Source organism: Phyllobates terribilis, unplaced genomic scaffold (assembly GCF_046119375.1).
Source record: "Phyllobates terribilis strain yellow unplaced genomic scaffold, ASM4611937v1 Scaffold_4__5_contigs__length_816908805, whole genome shotgun sequence".
NCBI lineage: Eukaryota > Metazoa > Chordata > Amphibia > Anura > Dendrobatidae > Phyllobates > Phyllobates terribilis.
This window is the reverse complement of record NW_027362764.1, coordinates 705162424-705181478: the sequence shown is the minus strand read 5'-3', so window position 1 is coordinate 705181478 and position 19055 is coordinate 705162424. Positions and strand designations below refer to the sequence as shown.

General features: G+C 46.6%; 1 protein-coding gene across 3 annotated transcripts in view; it reads left to right on the top strand.

The window, feature by feature from the left end:
• Nucleotides 1–19055, top strand: part of RGS22 (regulator of G protein signaling 22) — a 164944-nt gene that overhangs the window by 3825 nt on the left and 142064 nt on the right. For all 3 annotated transcript variants that reach the window (XM_073679620.1, XM_073679621.1, XM_073679619.1), the window contains exon 3: nucleotides 1233–1295. In XM_073679620.1, coding sequence (XP_073535721.1) covers nucleotides 1233–1295 — 63 coding nt within the window. The remainder of the gene's footprint in view (nucleotides 1–1232; nucleotides 1296–19055) is intronic.

The window sequence follows — 19055 nt, the reverse complement described above, 5'->3', positions numbered from 1 at the left end:
GTCCATAGAAATCGCGGAGACATATTCGATTTTGATCCACAAGGCAAGTCTATGAGTCAGTGAAAGAATCGAACCATGCTCGGATGACATCCGAGTGTAATACGATTTTTTCGGACTGGCACATAGGTCAAGATGAAGGATTTTTTTTTTCTCCACGTACAAAAAAAACTGGTGGCACTTGGACTACACTTTGATCAAAGTCTGATAGATGGGTCAATTTTTCTCGTACGTGAGAAAAACGGACATCTGAATGAGGCCTGACAGTGCGCTTCAGCGATCTGGCCAGATTGTTGGAGTGCACTGATAGCTCCCAATCCCAAATAAGCTTCACTACCCCTGTGCTCCTAATGTACTAGAACGGCAAAGCTGCCTCTTCTTACAGTTTCCGAGATTTCACACTGGGCCACCGGTGCAATGACACTGCTATCTTGAACTGTTTGTCAAGCAGGAGCGCACTGCCCCCTCAGCAAGCAGGAGGCAGGGAACAGTGCGCTCCTGCAGAAGAAGATGAGACAAGCCCTGTAAAGATGCCTATATGCATCAGATAGATGTCACCCAGATGTCCGTTTGGCCAACACCTGTTCCACCCTACTCACTTTAGACTTAGGTTTGAAACATTTCTTTCCCTGGAAGTCTCCAGTGAAAAGAAAGTCAGGACACCCCATGCATATGGGGTTGGTGGATTTGGTCGACTTTTGTCTAATGTCTGTAGGCACCTTTTAGGTTTTTCATGAGAAGGATCATGTATAGAAACCAGAAAATGAAGCTGAGAAAAAACTATTTTTAGAAAAATCTGGTATACTCCAAAAATGTTATTTTAAAGGAGTTGCTTAGTTTACAAAAAACTTTTTAAGGAAATTATGATTATTTATAGGGGAACTCTTGTTCAAACCCTTGGTAACCTAAGCTCTGTCTGGAGGTCCCAGCAACTTTTTTGGAGGGGCTGCCCAGAACAAATAGGTTAACAGAACTTGCAAAGCTTATCAGAAAGAGGAATGCAGTATATTAATCATGTGGGTCAACTCAGCAGAGCTCCATTCACCCCACACATGATGGATCGCACGGAAGGATGTCTGCATGGCGATAAAGGATTGCATAGGAGATCGATTATGGTGTTATACGCTTTCTTATTTGTTGCCGTGTCTCTTGGTGTTTGCTCTCTTCTATAAATCAGCTCTGAACATAACTACAGTGGTTTGTGTTTCAAGCTCTGTTTTGTTCTATTTGCTTAGGAAGATTTCCTAGTAACAGATGAACTGCTTGTAGATTTCTTCAATGAATTCTTAAGTCTACCAGTAAGTAAACATGGCTGAATATCCCTATATTGCTCAATCTCCATGTACCTATTCATTGTGTAATACAATTGTATACTCATATAATGCACTTACTGGAATTGTATTACATTTACTTACATTGTTTATTTTTTTTCCATAGTATTATACAATGCTGTAGGAATGTAAATTGTCTGTTGTCAGACCTGTCAGCAGACACAATTCCTGTGTGAAGAACATGTCAGATCTGCAAAATACGTGACCAGGACAGTGATCAGATGTACGGGCCCATGTAATAATGTTCTCCGTCCAGGCCCACATCCTGTAATAATATTCCCCGTCTAGTAATAATATCTCCATCCTGGTCCTTTCCAGTAATAATGTCCCCGTTCCTGGCCCCCATCCTGTAATAATGTCCCCTGTCTTGTAATAATGTCCCCCATCCTGTAATAATATCTCCCGTCTAGTAATAATGTCCCCACAATGGTCCTTTCCTATAATAATGTCCTCGTCCTTGCTCTCATCCTGTAATAATGTCACCTGTCTAATAATAATGTCCCCATCCTGATTCTTTCCTGTAATAAAGTCCGTCATCATGTAACAAGATCTCCTGTTCAGTAATCATGTCCCCATCCTGCCCCTTTCATGTAATAATGTCCTCGTTCTGGCCCTTTCCTGTAAAAATTACCCCCATCTTGGCGCTTGTCTCCAATACATTTACAAAAAAATTCTCCTCACCTGTCCCTGCTACTCATAGCATGCAGCATCCTCTTTCTCCGCTATAGCCGGCGCAGGGATTGAGTAGGTGCCTGCGGCGTATGATTGGCAGGTGGCCTATATAGCTATTGTGCTGTCACATTGCGACCTCAGACTGTAATACAAAGTTGCAAACCTTTATACATGTGCTTGATGTTTGATTCATTCGCCATAGACTTCAGTGATTTGATTTGTCTGTGATTTGGGTGTGAAAGCTGCTCACTGCTCTAAACAAGACGCATAAGTTGAAACCTTAAGACTGGGCCAAGAAATGGCTCGCCAAGCACTGTAGGACTTTGCTTCATGCAATGGAGCATTGTCCTGCATAAAACTCATGGTTTCCTTGAAGATGCACACTTTTTCCTGTACCACTGCTTGAAGAACGTGTCTTCTAAAAACTGGCAGTCGATTTGCGAGTTGATTTCGAGTCCATCTTAAACCCAAAAAGGTCCAACTATCTCATCTTTTGTAATACCAGGCCAGAGCAGTGCTCCACCTCTACCTCACTGGCGTCTGTGTTGGAGTGGAGGTCTGTGCCCGTTACTGATCCGGTCACAAGCCCATTAATCTTGTCCGTTAAGTGTCACTTTTATTTCTCAGTCTATAAAACCCTTGAAAAATCTGTATTCAGATATTTCTTTGCCCAGTCTTGACGTTTCCCCTTTTGTGTCTTGCTCAGTGGTGGTCGGGTTCAGCCTCACTTACCTCGGCCGTGTCTCTGAACACCTTGTACTTCTGGGTTCCAGGGATTCTGCAGTTCTGGAATATGACAGTACTGGAGGATAATGGCTTCCTGGTCACTTCACGTTTGATTCTTCTCAAATCTTTGGCAGATAATATTTGTCTTTTTTTCTTAACACGTTTTTTGCGACCCTTGTTGACTATTTGCCATAAAACTCTTGATGGTTTTGTGATCGGTACCCCAATATCTTAGTAATTTCAAGACTGCTGCATCCCTCTGTAAGACTTTTAACTGTTTTTGACTTTTCAGAGTCATTTAAATCTCTTTTTTTGCCCCATTTTGCCTGAGGAAAATAAGCTGCCTAATAATTCTGCTCACCTTGATAAAGGGCGTTGTGCCCTTAGGCCTCACCCTCCTCATTACACAATTACACATCACCTGATCTGCTTCATTCAATGAGCACTCAAGTGTGAAAATCTGCCTAAAAATTATAAGGTCAAAATCTTCATTTGCCTAATAATTCTGCACAGTGTAGTGCACAGCAATGTAGTTTTGATATTGCTGCGTATGTGTTCCATCCTATGTTAAGCAGTTAAAAAAAGTGTTTTTTAACTTCTTCAGGGTTTGGAAACACTAAAGGGGTTAAAAGAAGTGACCTGCCAATTCTTTGTGTGGCTTCCGCCAAGAAGCCGTCCGCTCCGTATACTTAAAATAATAGAGTAATAGATGCTTGCAAAGTCGCTTTAGGAAAATGACCACCGGCATTTTCTTGAAACGGCTTCACCTGGAAAAACTTGGCAGGTGCGCCGGCATCTAAAGTGGTTAAAGGAAACCTAACAGCTGATACTTGCCCGATCCACAGGTAGCATGCATCAAGCACTGACTGTATGATTTCAGCCAGGTGTATTTGACTCTGAAATGCTGCACAGAAAATCATATTTGGTGACTTAGCTGCACACAAGGCAAGCTGGACAGATGGGTTCTCAGTGGCTTCTCTTCTTTTGTTGCCCTTGAGTGACAGATCTCTCTCTATACAAACATACAGAGACCTGCCATTCAAGGGAAGCTGGCGGAGTGAAGCTATGGGAGATCCGCCTGTCTGACTAGTCTCCTGTGCGACTCGGTCCCTGGAGGCTTCTAAAGTATATTTTTCTCCTAAACACCGCAGTTTTCACAGTCAAAAATCATACAGCCAGTGTCTGATTACTGCTGCCCATGGATCAGGCAGCGTTTATCAGTTGTCAGGTTGCCTTTAAAAGAATCTCAAAAAAGATTGAACATATGCACAACAAGTCATTTTTAGATTGCTATACATACGTTTATTCTTTTTAGCTTTTTTTTCCAGCTCTTTTTTACACGGAATCTGCCTGAAAAATAAGTTGTGTGCACATACCATTATAGGGCAATCGTTACTCCATGGGCAAAATGGTATGCAAATTAGCAGTCCCCCTTTAGGAAGCCGTCTCTCTAGAGCCACCGATTAGTAGCTTGTAGAAGTAGCTACTTTATAAGTCAATTGCCAACACAAGCCTTGCCACATGATATTAATCATACTACATTTATTTCCTTTGGAAAAGAGCTCATTTACAAATTCATACATGCATATTTTATTATGGATTTGTTGTGAATTCTCTACATGTGCTCATAGTCTTAGATTCGGTTCAGACAGACATACAGTACAGACCAAAAGTTTGGACACACCTTCTCATTTAAAGATTTTTCTGTATTTTCATGACTTTGAAAATTGTACATTCACACTGAAGGCATCAAAACTATGAATTAACACATGTGGAATTATATACTTAACAAAAAAGTGTGAAACAACTGAAAATATGTCTTATATTCTAGGTTCTTCAAAGTAGCCACCTTTTGCTTTGATGACTGCTTTGCACAGTCTTGGCATTCTCTTGATGAGCTTCAAGAGGTAGTCACCGGAAATGGTTTTCACTTCACAGGTGTGCCCTGTCAGGTTTAATAAGTGGGATTTATTGCCTTATAAATGGGGTTGGGACCATCAGTTGTGTTGTGCAGAAATCAGGTGGATACACAGCTGATAGTCCTACTGAATAGACTGTTGGAATTTGTATTATAGCAAGAAAAAAGCAGCTAAGTAAAGAAAAACGAGTGGCCATCATTACTTTAAGAAATGAAGGTCAGTCAGTCTGAAAAATTGGGCAAACTTTGAAAGTGTCCCCAAGTGCAGTTGCAAAAAACCATCAAGCGTTACAAAGAAACTGGCTCACATGAGGACCGCCCCAGGAAAGGAAGACCAAGAGTCACCTCTGCTTCTGAGGATAAGTTTATCCGAGTCACCAGCCTCAGAAATCGCAGGTTAACAGCAGCTCAGATTAGAGACCAGGTCAATGCCACACAGAGTTCTAGCAGCAGACACATCTCTACAACAACTGTTAAGAGGAGACTTTGTGCAGCAGGCCTTCATGGTAAAATAGCTGCTAGGAAACCACTACTAAGGACAGGCAACAAGCAGAAGAGATTTGTTTGGGCTAAAGAACACAAGGAATGGACATTAGACCAGTGGAAATCTGTGCTTTGGTCTGATGAGTCCAAATTTGAGATCTTTGGTTCCAACCACCGTGTCTTTGTGCCACTCAGAAAAGGTGAACGGATGGACTCTACATGCCTGGTTCCCACCGTGAAGCATGGAGGAGGAGGTGTGATGGTGTGGGGGTGCTTTGCTGGTGACACTGTTGAGGATTTATTCAAAATTGAAGGCATACTGAACCAGCATGGCTACCACAGCATCTTGCAGCAGCATGCTATTCCATCCGGTTTGCGTTTAGTTGGACCATCATTTATTTTTCAACAGGACAATGACCCCAAACACACCTAAAGCTGTGTAAGGGCTATTTGACCAAGATAGAGAGTGATGGGGTGCTACGCTAAATGACCTGGCCTCCACAGTCACCAGACCTGAACCCAATCGAGATGGTTTGTGGTGAGCTGGACCGCAGAGTGAAGGCAAAAGGGCCAACAAGTGCTAAGCATCTCTGGGAACTCCTACAAGATTGTTGGAAGACCATTTCCGGTGACTACCTCTTGAAGCTCATCAGGAGAATGCCAAGAGTGTGCAAAGCAGTCATCAAAGCAAAAGGTGGCTACTTTGAAGAACCTAGAATATAAGACATATTTTCAGTTGTTTCACACTTTTTTGTTAAGTATATAATTCCACATGTGTTAATTCATAGTTTTGATACCTTCAGTGTGAATGTACAATTTTCATAGTCATGAAAATACAGAAAAATCTTTAAATGAGAAGGTGTGTCCAAACTTTTGGTCTGTACTGTATTTCACAGCATAAACGAGGTTGTACACTTGGGTTACAAGACCCACAGTCAACACGGGCATGGACAGCGAGATACAGCCTCTGAATACCAGTGTAACAGGCCAAATTAACCCCTGTCCAGATTAAACTCGGGTATAGTTTGGCCCAGGCCAGAGTATACCCCTGTTCTAGGCCAAACTCTCAGTAGTGTTTTCCCAATTTAATTTAAAAGCACTTATCTTAAACCTTAGAATACAATTGTAACTTGGTCTTAATCATTTCACTGGTTTTGTCACCCTGTGTCTGATTGGTTAAAAATATTGTTGAGCGAACATGCTCGACACTGCTCGGTACTCGCCCGAGCATCACGCTACTCGGGATGTTCGGCGAACACCGAGCATTTCCGGGTTACTCGGGCGGGAGCTCGGGTCTCCGCCTCTTTACAGAGCCAATGAACATGCAGGGATTGCCAGCCAGTCACTGTAATGCCGCAGCCATGTTGTTTGTGGGCATTACAGTGATTGGCTGGCCGCACAGCGTCACCTCGAGTATTTAAAACCGGGCGCCGCCATCTTGGACACAGTCACTCCGGATCAGACAGTGTAGGGACAGCGCTGCTGATTTAGGGAGAGATATATCCTGCAAAATAGTTAGTGTAGGGTCTGTAAAGGCTGCCAGATCAAGCAAACAGTCCTTCTCAGGACTAATATCCATCCCAGGTATATCAGGCAGGCAGGCAGGCAGGCTGTATAGGAGACGCAGTGGTTATACCATCAAACGCTGCATTACAGTCCTGTGTGCTGCTCCTGTTGCTGAAATTGCTGGACTTAGCTCCAGGTCCCGGGGGCCAGGAAAAATCCTTTTTTTTTATCTAAATCCTCTTTTTTTTTTCCTCCTTCACAATGTACAAATACCCATATTATTAACCTTTTGGTGCCCCCCCCAAAAAAAAGTGTGCCTCTGATTTTTCAGACACAAATATATCTGTTGAAAATAGTCTGGTGTAGGCCAGAGAAATATAAGTGTGGTTTTGCAGTTCTATGGGCCATTTGTATCTAAAAAAAAATAGTTTGAGTGTGTCGCTCACTGTTCAGCCGCAAATATATATATATTTTAAAAAGCCTGGTATACACCAGTAAATTATTACTGTGGTTTTGATGTTCCACGGTAAAACATCTCTATTATCCTGTTTTTGGCATTTTTTGCTGTATAAAAATAATAAGTGTCTCCCTGATTTTTCAGACACAAATATATCTGTTGAAAATAGTCTGGTGTAGGCCAGAGAGACAGAAGTGTGCTTTTGCTGTTCCACGGTAAAAAATCTCTATTATCCTGCTTTTTGCATTTTTTGCTGTAAAAAAAAAAAAATAGTGTCTCCCTGATTTTTCAGACACAAATATATCTGTGGAAAATAGTCTGGTGTAGGCCCGAGAAATACAAGTGTGGTTTTGCAGTTCCACGGTACAAACCTCTGTATTATCCACTTTTGGGCCATTTGTATCTAAAAAAACAGTTTGAGTGTGTCGCTCACTGTTCAGCTGCAAATATATATATATTTTAAAAAGCCTGGTATACACCAGTAAATTATTACTGTGGTTTTGATGTTCCACGGTAAAACATCTCTATTATCCTGTTTTTGGCATTTTTTGCTGTATAAAAATAATAATAGTGTCTCCCTGATTTTTCCGACACAAATATATCTGTTGAAAATAGTCTGGTGTAGGCCAGAGAGACAGAAGTGTGCTTTTGCTGTTCCACGGTAAAAAATCTCTATTATCCTGCTTTTTGCATTTTTTGCTGTAAAAAAAAAAAAATTAGTGTCTCCCTGATTTTTCAGACACAAATATATCTGTTGAAAATAGTCTGGTGTAGGCCCGAGAAATATAAGTGTGGTTTTGCAGTTCTATGGGCCATTTGTATCTAAAAAAAAATAGTTTGAGTGTGTCGCTCACTGTTCAGCCGCAAATATATATATATTTTAAAAAGCCTGGTATACACCAGTAAATTATTACTGTGGTTTTGATGTTCCACGGTAAAACATCTCTATTATCCTGTTTTTGGCATTTTTTGCTGTATAAAAATAATAAGTGTCTCCCTGATTTTTCAGACACAAATATATCTGTTGAAAATAGTCTGGTGTAGGCCAGAGAGACAGAAGTGTGCTTTTGCTTTTCCACGGTAAAAAATCTCTATTATCCTGCTTTTTGCATTTTTTGCTGTAAAAAAAAAAAAATAGTGTCTCCCTGATTTTTCAGACACAAATATATCTGTTGAAAATAGTCTGGTGTAGGCCCGAGAAATACAAGTGTGGTTTTGCAGTTCCACGGTACAAACCTCTGTATTATCCACTTTTGGGCCATTTGTATCTAAAAAAAACAGTTTGAGTGTGTCGCTCACTGTTCAGCCGCAAATATATATATATTTTAAAAAGCCTGGTATACACCAGTAAATTATAACTGTGGTTTTGCTGTTCCACGGTAAAAAATCTCTATTATTCAGGTTTTGGTAGTTTTTTCCGTAAAGAAAAACAGTAGTGTCTCCTGACTGTTGTGACACAAAAATATATCTGTTGAAAATAGTCTTGTGTAGACCCGACATCCCAGTGTGGTTTCGCAGTTCCACGGGTCAAATCGCTGTACTATCCAGTTTTGGGCCTTTGGTATCTAAAAAAAAAGCAGTTTGAGTGTGTCGCTCACTGTTCAGCTGCAAATATCTCTATTTAAAAAAGTGTGGTATACCCCAGCAAACAATAACTGTGGTTTTCCTCTTCCACGGTTCTAATCTACTCTTTATTACCCTTTTTCCATTGATAGTGCAAGTGTAAGCTATTTTACTTCATTTACAATGGGCAAGGCGCGTGGCAAGGGACGTGGAAGTGGACGTTCTGGTGATGGTTCGTGCAGAGGACGGGGCCGTGGCCAAGGTGAAAATGTGCCACAACCAACAGCCACATCTTCTCGCTCCCACTTCTTGACCGAATTACTAGGGAAGCACAGAACAACACCAGTATTGAGAACTGATCAGTGTGAACAGGTTATTAATTGGATAACAGACATTACTTCCAGTTACCTGGGAACCACCACCTCCGGTCTGTCTTCCACACGGTCAACTCTTAGTAGCCGTGAGTCTCGACCGCATACTCCTCCTCACCCTGATGCTCCTTCCTCCCACCATGCCGAGTGTCGTCAGACAGCAAGTGATTTCCATATTTGGGCCCCTCGCCTGATACGCTTGAAGTGGTGGAAGAGGAGATCCCATGTTGCGATGCCCAAATATTTGAACAGCCACGGCCACAGGAAGTCGACGTTGGCAATCTGTCACAAGAGGTGGACGATGACGAGACACAATTGCCAGGAAGTGAGGAGGAGGATCGTGGTGCGCAAGTGGAAGAGGAGGAGGTGGTGGATGATCTAGTAACTGACCCAACGTGGAAGGAGGACATGCAGAGTGAGGCCAGCAGCACACAGGGGGAGGGAGGCAGAGTACCCCAACAGGCAGGAAGAAGCAGTGTGGTGGCCGCAGACAGAAGGCAGGCAACCGTTCCCCGTAACACCAACACGAGGGACGTGTACAAGCGGTAGGTCTTCCAGAGTCTGGAATTTTTTTAAAGACTCTGCTGATAACCCCAAAAAGGCCATATGTTCCACCTGCCATGCCAGCATCAGCAGGGGTGACAAATCTACCAGCCTGACCACCACCAGCATGATCAGGCACATGGCAGCAAAGCACCCGACTTTGTGGGGCAAAACCCAGGGTCCACGACCAGTGTCAGCGGGTGTCACCACTGCTTCTTCCACTTTTGTGCGTGCAATAGAACCCCCTGTTGTGTGTGCAAGGCAATCCCCTGTCCATACTGCATGTAAAGATGCCCCCTCCTCTCAGTCTTCACTTGTTATGGCAGTTTCTCAAGAAACAGCATCAACGTCCACGTCCACGTCCCACCGCAGCGTTCAATTGTCCATATCCCAGACCTTTGAACGAAAGCGGAAATTCGCAGCTAACGCCCCACAGGCCACAGTCCTAAATTCGCACATTTCACGACTGCTTGCATTGGAAATGCTGCCTTTTAGGCTGGTGGAGACGGAATCCTTCCGCAATCTTATGGCGGTGGCCGTCCCTCGGTACTCGGTCCCCAGCCGACACTATTTTGCCCGGTGTGCCATCCCCGCACTACACAAGCACGTGTCCCAAAGCATCTGCCATGCCCTCAACAACGGAGTTACTGGGAGAGTCCACCTGACAACGGACACGTGGACAAGTGCTTGTGGCCAGGGACGGTACATCTCTCTGACGGCACACTGGGTAAACATAGTGGAAGCCGGGACCCAGTCGGACCTTGGGACGGAACACATCCTCCCCACACCGAGGATTGCGGGCCCTATGTCAGTCAGAGTTGCCCCCACAGTGTACAGCTCCTGCGCATCCTCCTCCTCCTTCTCCTCATGTTCAGCCTCCATCTCAGATATCACCACATCAGTTACAAGCTGGAAGCATTGCAGTACTGCCTCCGCCAAGCGGCAACAGGCTGTGCTGAAACTCATAAGCTTAGGTGATAAACCTCACACTGCTTGTGAGTTGTGGACAGCTGTGAAAGAGCAGGCTGATCTGTGGCTGAGACCGCTGAACCTACATCCCGGCATGGTCGTGTGTGACAATGGCCGTAACCTGGTGGCGGCTCTGAGGCGAGGCGAGATCACACACGTACCATGCCTGGCTCATGTGCTTAACCTCGTGGTTCAGCGGTTTCTTAAATCGTACCCCGAGTTGCCAGATCTGCTCGTGAAAGTACGCCGCCTGTCAGCTCATTTTCGCAAATCGGCTACAGCTTCCGCCGCCCTTGCTGTGTTGCAGCAGCGTTTGCAGCTTCCGGCACACCGACTGGTGTGTGATGTCCCCACATGTTGGAACTCTACCCTCCACATGTTGCAAAGGATTTGTGAGCAGAAGAGAGCAGTTGTGGAGTACCAGTTGCAACAAGGCCGTCGATATTCAGGTCAGACTCCACACATAAGACCTCAGGAGTGGACCTGGATGTCTGACATATGTACCATTCTGACAAACTTTGAGGAGGCCACCAAGATGGTGAGTGGCGATGACGCCATCATTAGTGTCAGCATCCCACTTGTCTGTCTTTTGCAACGCTCTCTGCAGAGAATTAAAGAGGAGGCATTGCAGCCAGAGTATGATGAGATGGATCAAGAAGCCGTAGCGGGCGATTACACACAGCCCAGCCTCATCTCATCCCAACGTGCATTGGGGGACAATGAGGGAGAGGAGGAGGAGGAGGAAGAACAGGAGCTGCTATCATGCGTTGTAGACGGTAGTACCTGTACAAGTGTCATACCGTCGGTTCAGCGTGGGTGGCCTGAGGACAGGGGGGAGGAGGAAGAGGAGGAGGAGGAGGAGAGCATGGTCAGTCGTCATCTTGGTGAGGACACGGAAATCTTGCCCGTTACCAGTCTGGCACGCATGGCTGACTTTATGTTACACTGCCTTAACCGTGACCCTCGCGTTGTCAAAATGTTGGGTGACAGTCATTACTGGTTGGTGACACTTGTAGACCCCCGCTACAAGGAGTACTTTCACTCTCTTATTCCTGAGGTGGAGAGGTCTACAAAAATGGGGCAATACCAGAAGGCCCTTGCTGCAGAACTCTTAAAAAAATTCCCATCTGAACACGCTAGCGGCAGAGGTCACAGTTCGTTGCCCAACCAAGGCGTACAGGCGAGAGAGATGCAACTCCAATCCAGCAGAGGCAGGGGAACACTGTCAACGTTCTGGGACAGTTTTCTGACACCCGCCCAGCTTACAGGCCCTGAGGCGCGGGGTACTCTCACAAGGAGTGGAAAGTTTCAAAAGATGGTGAGGGAGTACCTTGCCGATCGTACCAGCGTCCTCCGTGATTCCTCTGTGCCTTTTAATTATTGGGTATCCAAGCTGGACACTTGGAATGATCTCGCTCTGTACGCCTTGGAGGTCCTGGCCTGCCCTGCCGCTAGCGTGTTATCGGAGCGTGTTTTTAGTGCCGCTGGGGGAATTATAACTGATAAGCGCACTCGCCTGTCAACTGACAATGCTGACAAGCTGACCCTTATCAAAACGAACAAGGGCTGGATTGGGCCAGACTTCTCATCACCACCAAATGACAGCAGAGTAACAAAGTCAAATCCACTGTGTTATTTCGGGAGGTGTATTCACATGCACCGCTTCACACCCACACATGGGTATACGCTTCCTTGTTTCGGCTGTTTAATCTTCTTCTCCTTATCCTCAGCCTCCACCACCACTATACCACCAGGGTGCCAGCATTGCAAGTTCCTCCGTCCTTATTTTTGGCAGCTTTTGCTTGCAAGGCATAAGCAAATACTATGGGACACCCACTCCCCAATAATGGGACTTATGTTTGTAATATGCTGTACTGCATGGCTCTTGTAAGGGGCATTGCAAGTTGCTCCGTCCTAATTTTTGGCAGCTTTTGCTTGGAAAGCATAAGCAAATACCATGGGACACCCACTCCCCAATAATGGGACTTATGTTTGTAATATGCTGTACTGCATGGCTCTTGTAAGGGGCATTGCAAGTTGCTCCGTCCTAATTTTTGGCAGCTTTTGCTGGGAAAGCAAAAGCAAATACTATGGGACACCCACTCCCCAATAATGGGACTTATGTTTGTAATATGCTGTACTGCATGGCTCTTGTAAGGGGCATTGCAAGTTGCTCCGTCCTAATTTTTGGCAGCTTTTGCTAGGAAAGCATAAGCAAATACTATGGGACACCCACTCCCCAATAATGGGACTTATGTTTGTAATATGCTGTACTGCATGGCTCTTGTAAGGGGCATTGCAAGTTGCTCCGTCCTAATTTTTGGCAGCTTCTGCTTGGAAAGCATAAGCAAATACTATGGGACACCCACTCCCCAATAATGGGACTTATGTTTGTAATATGCTGTACTGCATGGCTCTTGTAAGGGGCATTGCAAGTTGCTCCGTCCTAATTTTTGGCAGCTTTTGCTGGGAAAGCATAAGCAAATACTATGGGACACCCACTCCCCAATAATGGGACTTATGTTTGTAATATGCTGTACTGCATGGCTCTTGTAAGGGGCATTGCAAGTTGCTCCGTCCTAATTTTTGGCAACTTTTGCTTGGAAAGCATAAGCAAATACCATGGGACACCCACTCCCCAATAATGGGACTTATGTTTGTAATATGCTGTACTGCATGTGACGCGCCCCCTGGGCCGTGTGTACACGTGTGTGGGATACCTGGTGCCGGGTCTCTGGGGTCTGTAGTCTCCGTGGCGGTGACCCGGTCCCGTGGCTCAGGCTGGTCAAACCAGTGGCAGTCTTTCTTAGGTTTTGAGGTTAATTGTCCGACTGCGCCACCCGTGGATTGCGGTCAGGGAGTACCACCGCTGCGAGGCAGACCGCTGAGGCTGGTGTTGTGTGCGCAGCATAGAATGGGATTACTCCCCTCGGGAGGAGTGTAGCCTCAGGGCAGTGAGTGTGGATGATGGGGGTGATGGTGCACGAGCGCAGCAGGAATGACTCAGAGTCTTTGCAGTGCAGTTCAGGGTCTTTACTGATGATTATAAGGTAGACCCTCCCGGGAGTACTGGCTAGCATAAGAGGCCTGGTCAGTCTGTGAGCAAGCAGGAGTTCCCCTGGCCAGGTGGAGTTGTAGGCCTCCCCGTCTGTCTGCACTCTTCCTGGCTACCTTGCTGTAAGCGGGTAGAAGTAGCCCACGTCCCTGAGTGTACCGTGTAGTGCTCACCCGTATGGTTGGTGACTTGGGGCCTTCTGTTAGCCTCCGCTCCACGACGGCGGTGCTGGCCCCTTGCTTGTGACTGAGCCTCCGGGCTTCTATGGCCAGAGGACCTGAAATCCCCTGCCGGCTGGTTTCTGCTGCTGGATATATAAGTCCTCACAGCTTCGGACTCCTGTGTCCGGTTCCTGTTGTCTTCTGCCAGGGCGAGCTCTGCTCAGCTTCCAGCCCCTGGTCTTTAGCTCCTAGCTCATACAGAGCTCCTTGCTGTTACTTTCCCTTGCTCTCACTCTGACTCTGACTGTTCTCTGACTCACTCAACCCCGCCCCAGATCCAGTTTATAAGGGCAGAATTCTCCCCTCCCAGGATTGGGGCAGGAGGATGTTGCATGTTTAAGGGATCCTGACCAGGAAACCTCCCACTTGCTCTCCGACGTAATATCTCTATTACTGTGGTGACCAGACCCCTGGGGTGCCACACATGGCTCTTGTAAGGGGCATTGCAGTTCCTCATAATTTTTGGAAAGCCTTCCATTCACTGCTTAGGCCAACAGTGCACGGGAGACCCAGTTGCTATAAATGGAAAAAAAGGTTTAGTTAACGCCTTCTGACCTCCATGTCATTTCCAAGGGGCATTGGAGTGGCTCGAAATTTTTGGCAGGCATTGCACTCACTGTATGCCCTATAACTGTGTAGCCGAACCACTCCTTTTGTTACAGAAACATATCCTACAAGACATATCTGGTTGACTGGCCTGATATTGATGTGAATGGTCCCTGTTCCTCCTGCTCTTTCTCCTTTGCCACTACCTCATCCATCATTTATCACCTGAAGCTTTGTTTTAACGGGAGTCATAGAACTTGGATAGTAGCAGGAAAACATCCAGCACTCCTCGGAGGAGGTAGGATATGCGCCAAAACGCTGACCACCTCAGGCCTAGCCGCTACTACATACATGCGCTTGCATTACAACAAAACAAAGCAGATGCTAACTTCTATCATCCTCATCATGCTCCTCACCTTGGCACTCTCAACTCCCCTGATGGAGAAGCCAGGGCCCACCGGAGGAGTCTGATAGTCCGGTGGGCTCGGCCAATGCTGCCCTAAAGCAGGCCAGGCTGAGAAAAGTGTGGGAAAGGTTACCGGGACAAATAGGGGTGGCTGGGGACCGAGTATGGACACCCGGCCACCCCCTGGAGGCTGGGGAGCAAGCGGGGACACCCGGCCACCAGGCGGCTGGGGACTGAGTATGGATACCAGGCCGCCGACACAGCCATGGCGTGGTGGCCAGATTCCGCCTCCACATGCCTAAAAGGCCCAATTTAAAGTGCAAGCAAGCAAGCAGTATGGTATTGCAGCCTGGGGGTGGGTGGGTGGCAGGCAGCATACTTGAGCTTGTATTGCAAGGAATGGGGGAGGTACAATTGAACACTGCCCTGGGACTAGAACTTGCATGGGGATAGTTGCAAGTCTGCATCTTCTGATGCGGTAAGGATCACTTATGATGGGCACACTTTTAGACAGTGACCTGGGAGTCAGAAATGCTTCCAGGGGTCTTCCCCATGCTGTTCCCTTGTCTTTTCAGCACTTTATGCATGTGTCACACAGCACATGGCCAGATAAGGTTGTAAAATGTTAAAATGACATTTCACGGTGAATGCATTTGTCATAGTTGAAAGCAATACAAAAGTGCAAAAACGCATAAAAAATGCTACTTGTGAACATAGCCGAAGGTGTGGAGGAGTATTTTTGTTTTTGGTCATTTATTTTAACTTATACACAAGTCTTTTCCCTGGAAAGGATGTTCCTTAACTAGTGTTGAGCATTCTGATACTGAAATATCGGGTATCGGCCGATATTCGCGGTATTGGAATTCCGATACTTAATTCCGATACTTTTACAATATCGAATGCCGGAATCGGAAGTTCCCATAATGCCCGCGCTCTGCAGTGTCTCTGAATTATGACAAGCTGGATGGCAGCACTCAGCTGAGATCCAGCCTGTCATCAGAATGCCATCCCAGCGTGGGAGAATTCTCCTGATCGTTTAAAAGCCGGCGGGCGGTAAAAAGCCGCCGGCTTTTAAACAATCACACAGCCCCATACTGCTTCCCCGCAGCCTCCCACCCCGATCCTCCGCTCCCCTCGCCACCTCCCATCCCGATCGTAAGTTAGGACCGGGCGGGGAGCGCAGCACCAAGGAGCGGGGAGCAAAGGACCCGGGCTTGGAAGCCGGCAGTGAAAAGACTTCACCGCCGGCTTTCCCGTTCTGTGCTGCGCTTTCCCGCCGGTTATTTCAAATGAACAGCTGAGGTATCAGGTGATGCTGATCAGCTGTTCATTTGAAGTAGCTGCGGTGCCCTCAGAGGGTTCACGTGAGTTCATGCTTGACTGCATTGCATGAACTCACATGAACTTTCCCACGGCCGCACAGGTCAGCCTCACCTCCCAGACGATCAGCCCGTCATGATTGGTGTGTGTGGGTGTCTGTGCGTGTGTCTGCGAGTGTGTGCGGGGTGTCTGTGCGTGTGTCTGCAAGTGTGTGCGGGGTGTCTCTGCAATGTCTGCGCGTGTGTGTGATGTCTGCGGGTGTGTGCGATGTCTGTGCGATGTGTGCGGGTGTGCGCGGTGTCTGTGCGATGTCTGCGGTGTCTGTGCGATGTCTGCGAGTGTGTGCGGTGTCTGTGCGATGTCTGCGAGTGTGTACGGTGTCTGTGCGATGTCTGCGGGTGTGTGCGGTGTCTGTGCTATGTCTGCGAGTGTGTGCTGTGTCTGTGCGATGTCTGCGGGTGTGTGCGTGCAGGCAGACATAGGCCGATGTGACACTACTACTCCCATCGGCCTATGTCTGTCCCCCATCCACTCGTGCCAGCAGGATCAGCTCGATGGGAGCAGTAGTTCCCATCAGCCTGATCCTGCTATTTAAATTGCCCTACTGTGTCCCCAATAAATGTTAGATACATGTCATTGGTGGCCAGTGGTTACCTACAATAAATTAGTTCATACATTACCTGTCCCCGCCGATCGCCACCTAAAATAAAGTAAAAAATAAAAAACTACACCTATACTCACCTAGACACCTAATTCCCCGAAGCCATCGATCTCCTGTAATAAAATATAAAATAATAAACCACAACCTTATCCTTACCCCTCCGTAGTAGTCCACGAGTGTCCCACGAAGATCTCCAGTTTAGAGCAGCCACATAGAATGTGACCGCTCTGAACCGCTGCCGCCGCTAGAATGATGGGGCTGTAAAGCAGCCCCGTCATTGCATAAGCGGGTTCGCCGGAGTTCAGGCAGCGCTGCTCCGGTTAGCTCCTTTACGGCCCTGCTGTATCGTGAGAAATTCCCACGGTACAGCAGTGCCGTAAAGGAGGTCTCCGGAGCTGCGCTGCCTGAATGCACTCCAGTGACCTCAGTCAGTGGCTCCCGCTGCCGGGAGCGGACGTGTTCCCGGCAGCGTGAGCTTACAGCAGCCATGCACAGCTGTCACCATCTCCAGATGTGACAGCTGTGCATGGGAAATCAGCGCAGGAACGTGGACAGGTAACTATTTTTTTTTAGTAAACTAAGAATTAAATAAAATTGTGTGTTTTATTTCAAATAAATTATTTTTTTCTGGGTGTAGTGTGTTTTTTCTTTTTAACACTTTGTAGGTTAGTAATGGGGGTGTCTTATAGACGCCCATCATTACTAACCTGGGCTTCATGGCAGCTGGCGCTGACATGAACCCCAACCCTATTACCCCCTGCCACCGCACCAGGGCAGCGTGGAAGAGCGAGGCTAAGTGCCAGAGTTGGCGCATCCTATGGATGCGCCATTTCTGGGGCGGATGACGGCTGGTGTTTCTAGCCTGGGAGGGGGCCAATATTCATGGCACCCTTCCTGGGCTATTAATATCAGCCCCCAGCTGTCTGCCTAGCCTTTGCTAGCTATTAAATAGGGGGTACCCCACGTCATTTTTTGGGGGGGTCCCCCATTTTAATAGCTAGTAAAGGCTAGGTATTCAGCTGGGGGCTGATATTAGTAGTCTGGGAAGCTCCATGGGTATTACCCACTTCCCAGGCTTCAAACATCTGCCCCAGCCGTCTGCTTAACCTCCGCTAGAGACTAAAATTATGGGGGATCCCACGCCAATTTTTTTTAAATAAATCATTTATTTTAACACTAAATGACATTTGAGGAGTTAATAAAGATGCAGTCCCTAAATTATTATTTATTTTTTAATTAATTTTTCCCAAAAATTTTGACGTGGGCTTTGCCATATTTTTGTATGCCAGCCAGGTACAGCATCCAGCTTCTATGAACGCGCCATTTTCCGGGGTGGCTGCGGACTGCAATTTGCCTCGGGGGGGGGGCAGAAAGCTTGGGCCTCCCTGCGCTGCAGATTCCATCCCCCAGCTGCCTAGTTGTACCTGGCTGGACACACAAATAGGGAGAAGCCCCACGTATTTTTTTTTTAAATTATTTCATGAAATAATAAAGAAAAAAAGGGCTTCCCTATATTGTTGTGTCCGGCCAGGTACAAATAGGCAGCTGGTGGTTGGGCGCAGCCCGTTCCTGCCTGCTGTACCTGGCTGGACACAAATATAGTGCGAAGCCCCACGTCAATTTTTTTTTAATTATTTCAGGAAATTCATGAAATAATTAAAAAAATATTGATGCGGGGCTTCGCCCCATATTTGTGTCCAGCCAGGTACAGCAGGCAGGAACGGGCTGCGCCCAACCACCAGCTGCCTATTTGTACCTGGCCGGACACAACAATATAGGGAAGCCCTTTTTTAAAAAAATTATTTCATGAAATAATTTAAAAAAAATTGAAGCGGGGCTTCGCACTATATTTGTGTCCAGCCCGGTACAGCAGGCAGGAACGGGCTGCCCCCAACCACCGGCTGCCTATTTGTACCTGGTTGGACACAATATAGGGAAGCCCTTTTTTTCTTAATTATTTCATGAATTTCATGAAATAATTAAAAAAAAAAATACGTGGGGCTTCGCCCTATTTTTGTGTCCAGCCAGGTACAACTAGGCAGCTGGGGGCTGGAATCCGCAGCGCAGGGAGGCCCAAGCTTTCTGGGCCCCACCCGCTGCAAATTGCAGTCCGCAGCCACCCTGGAAAATGGCACGTTCATAGAAGCGCCATCTTCTGGCGCTGTACCCAACTCATCCAGGGCCCTGGTGCGGTGGCTCACTGGGTAATAAAGGGGTTAAGGCCAGCTTGGCATTATCAGCTGGCCCTAAGCCCGAAATTCATGGGGTCACGCCAATATTAGACATGACCACCATGAATTTCTAGTAAAG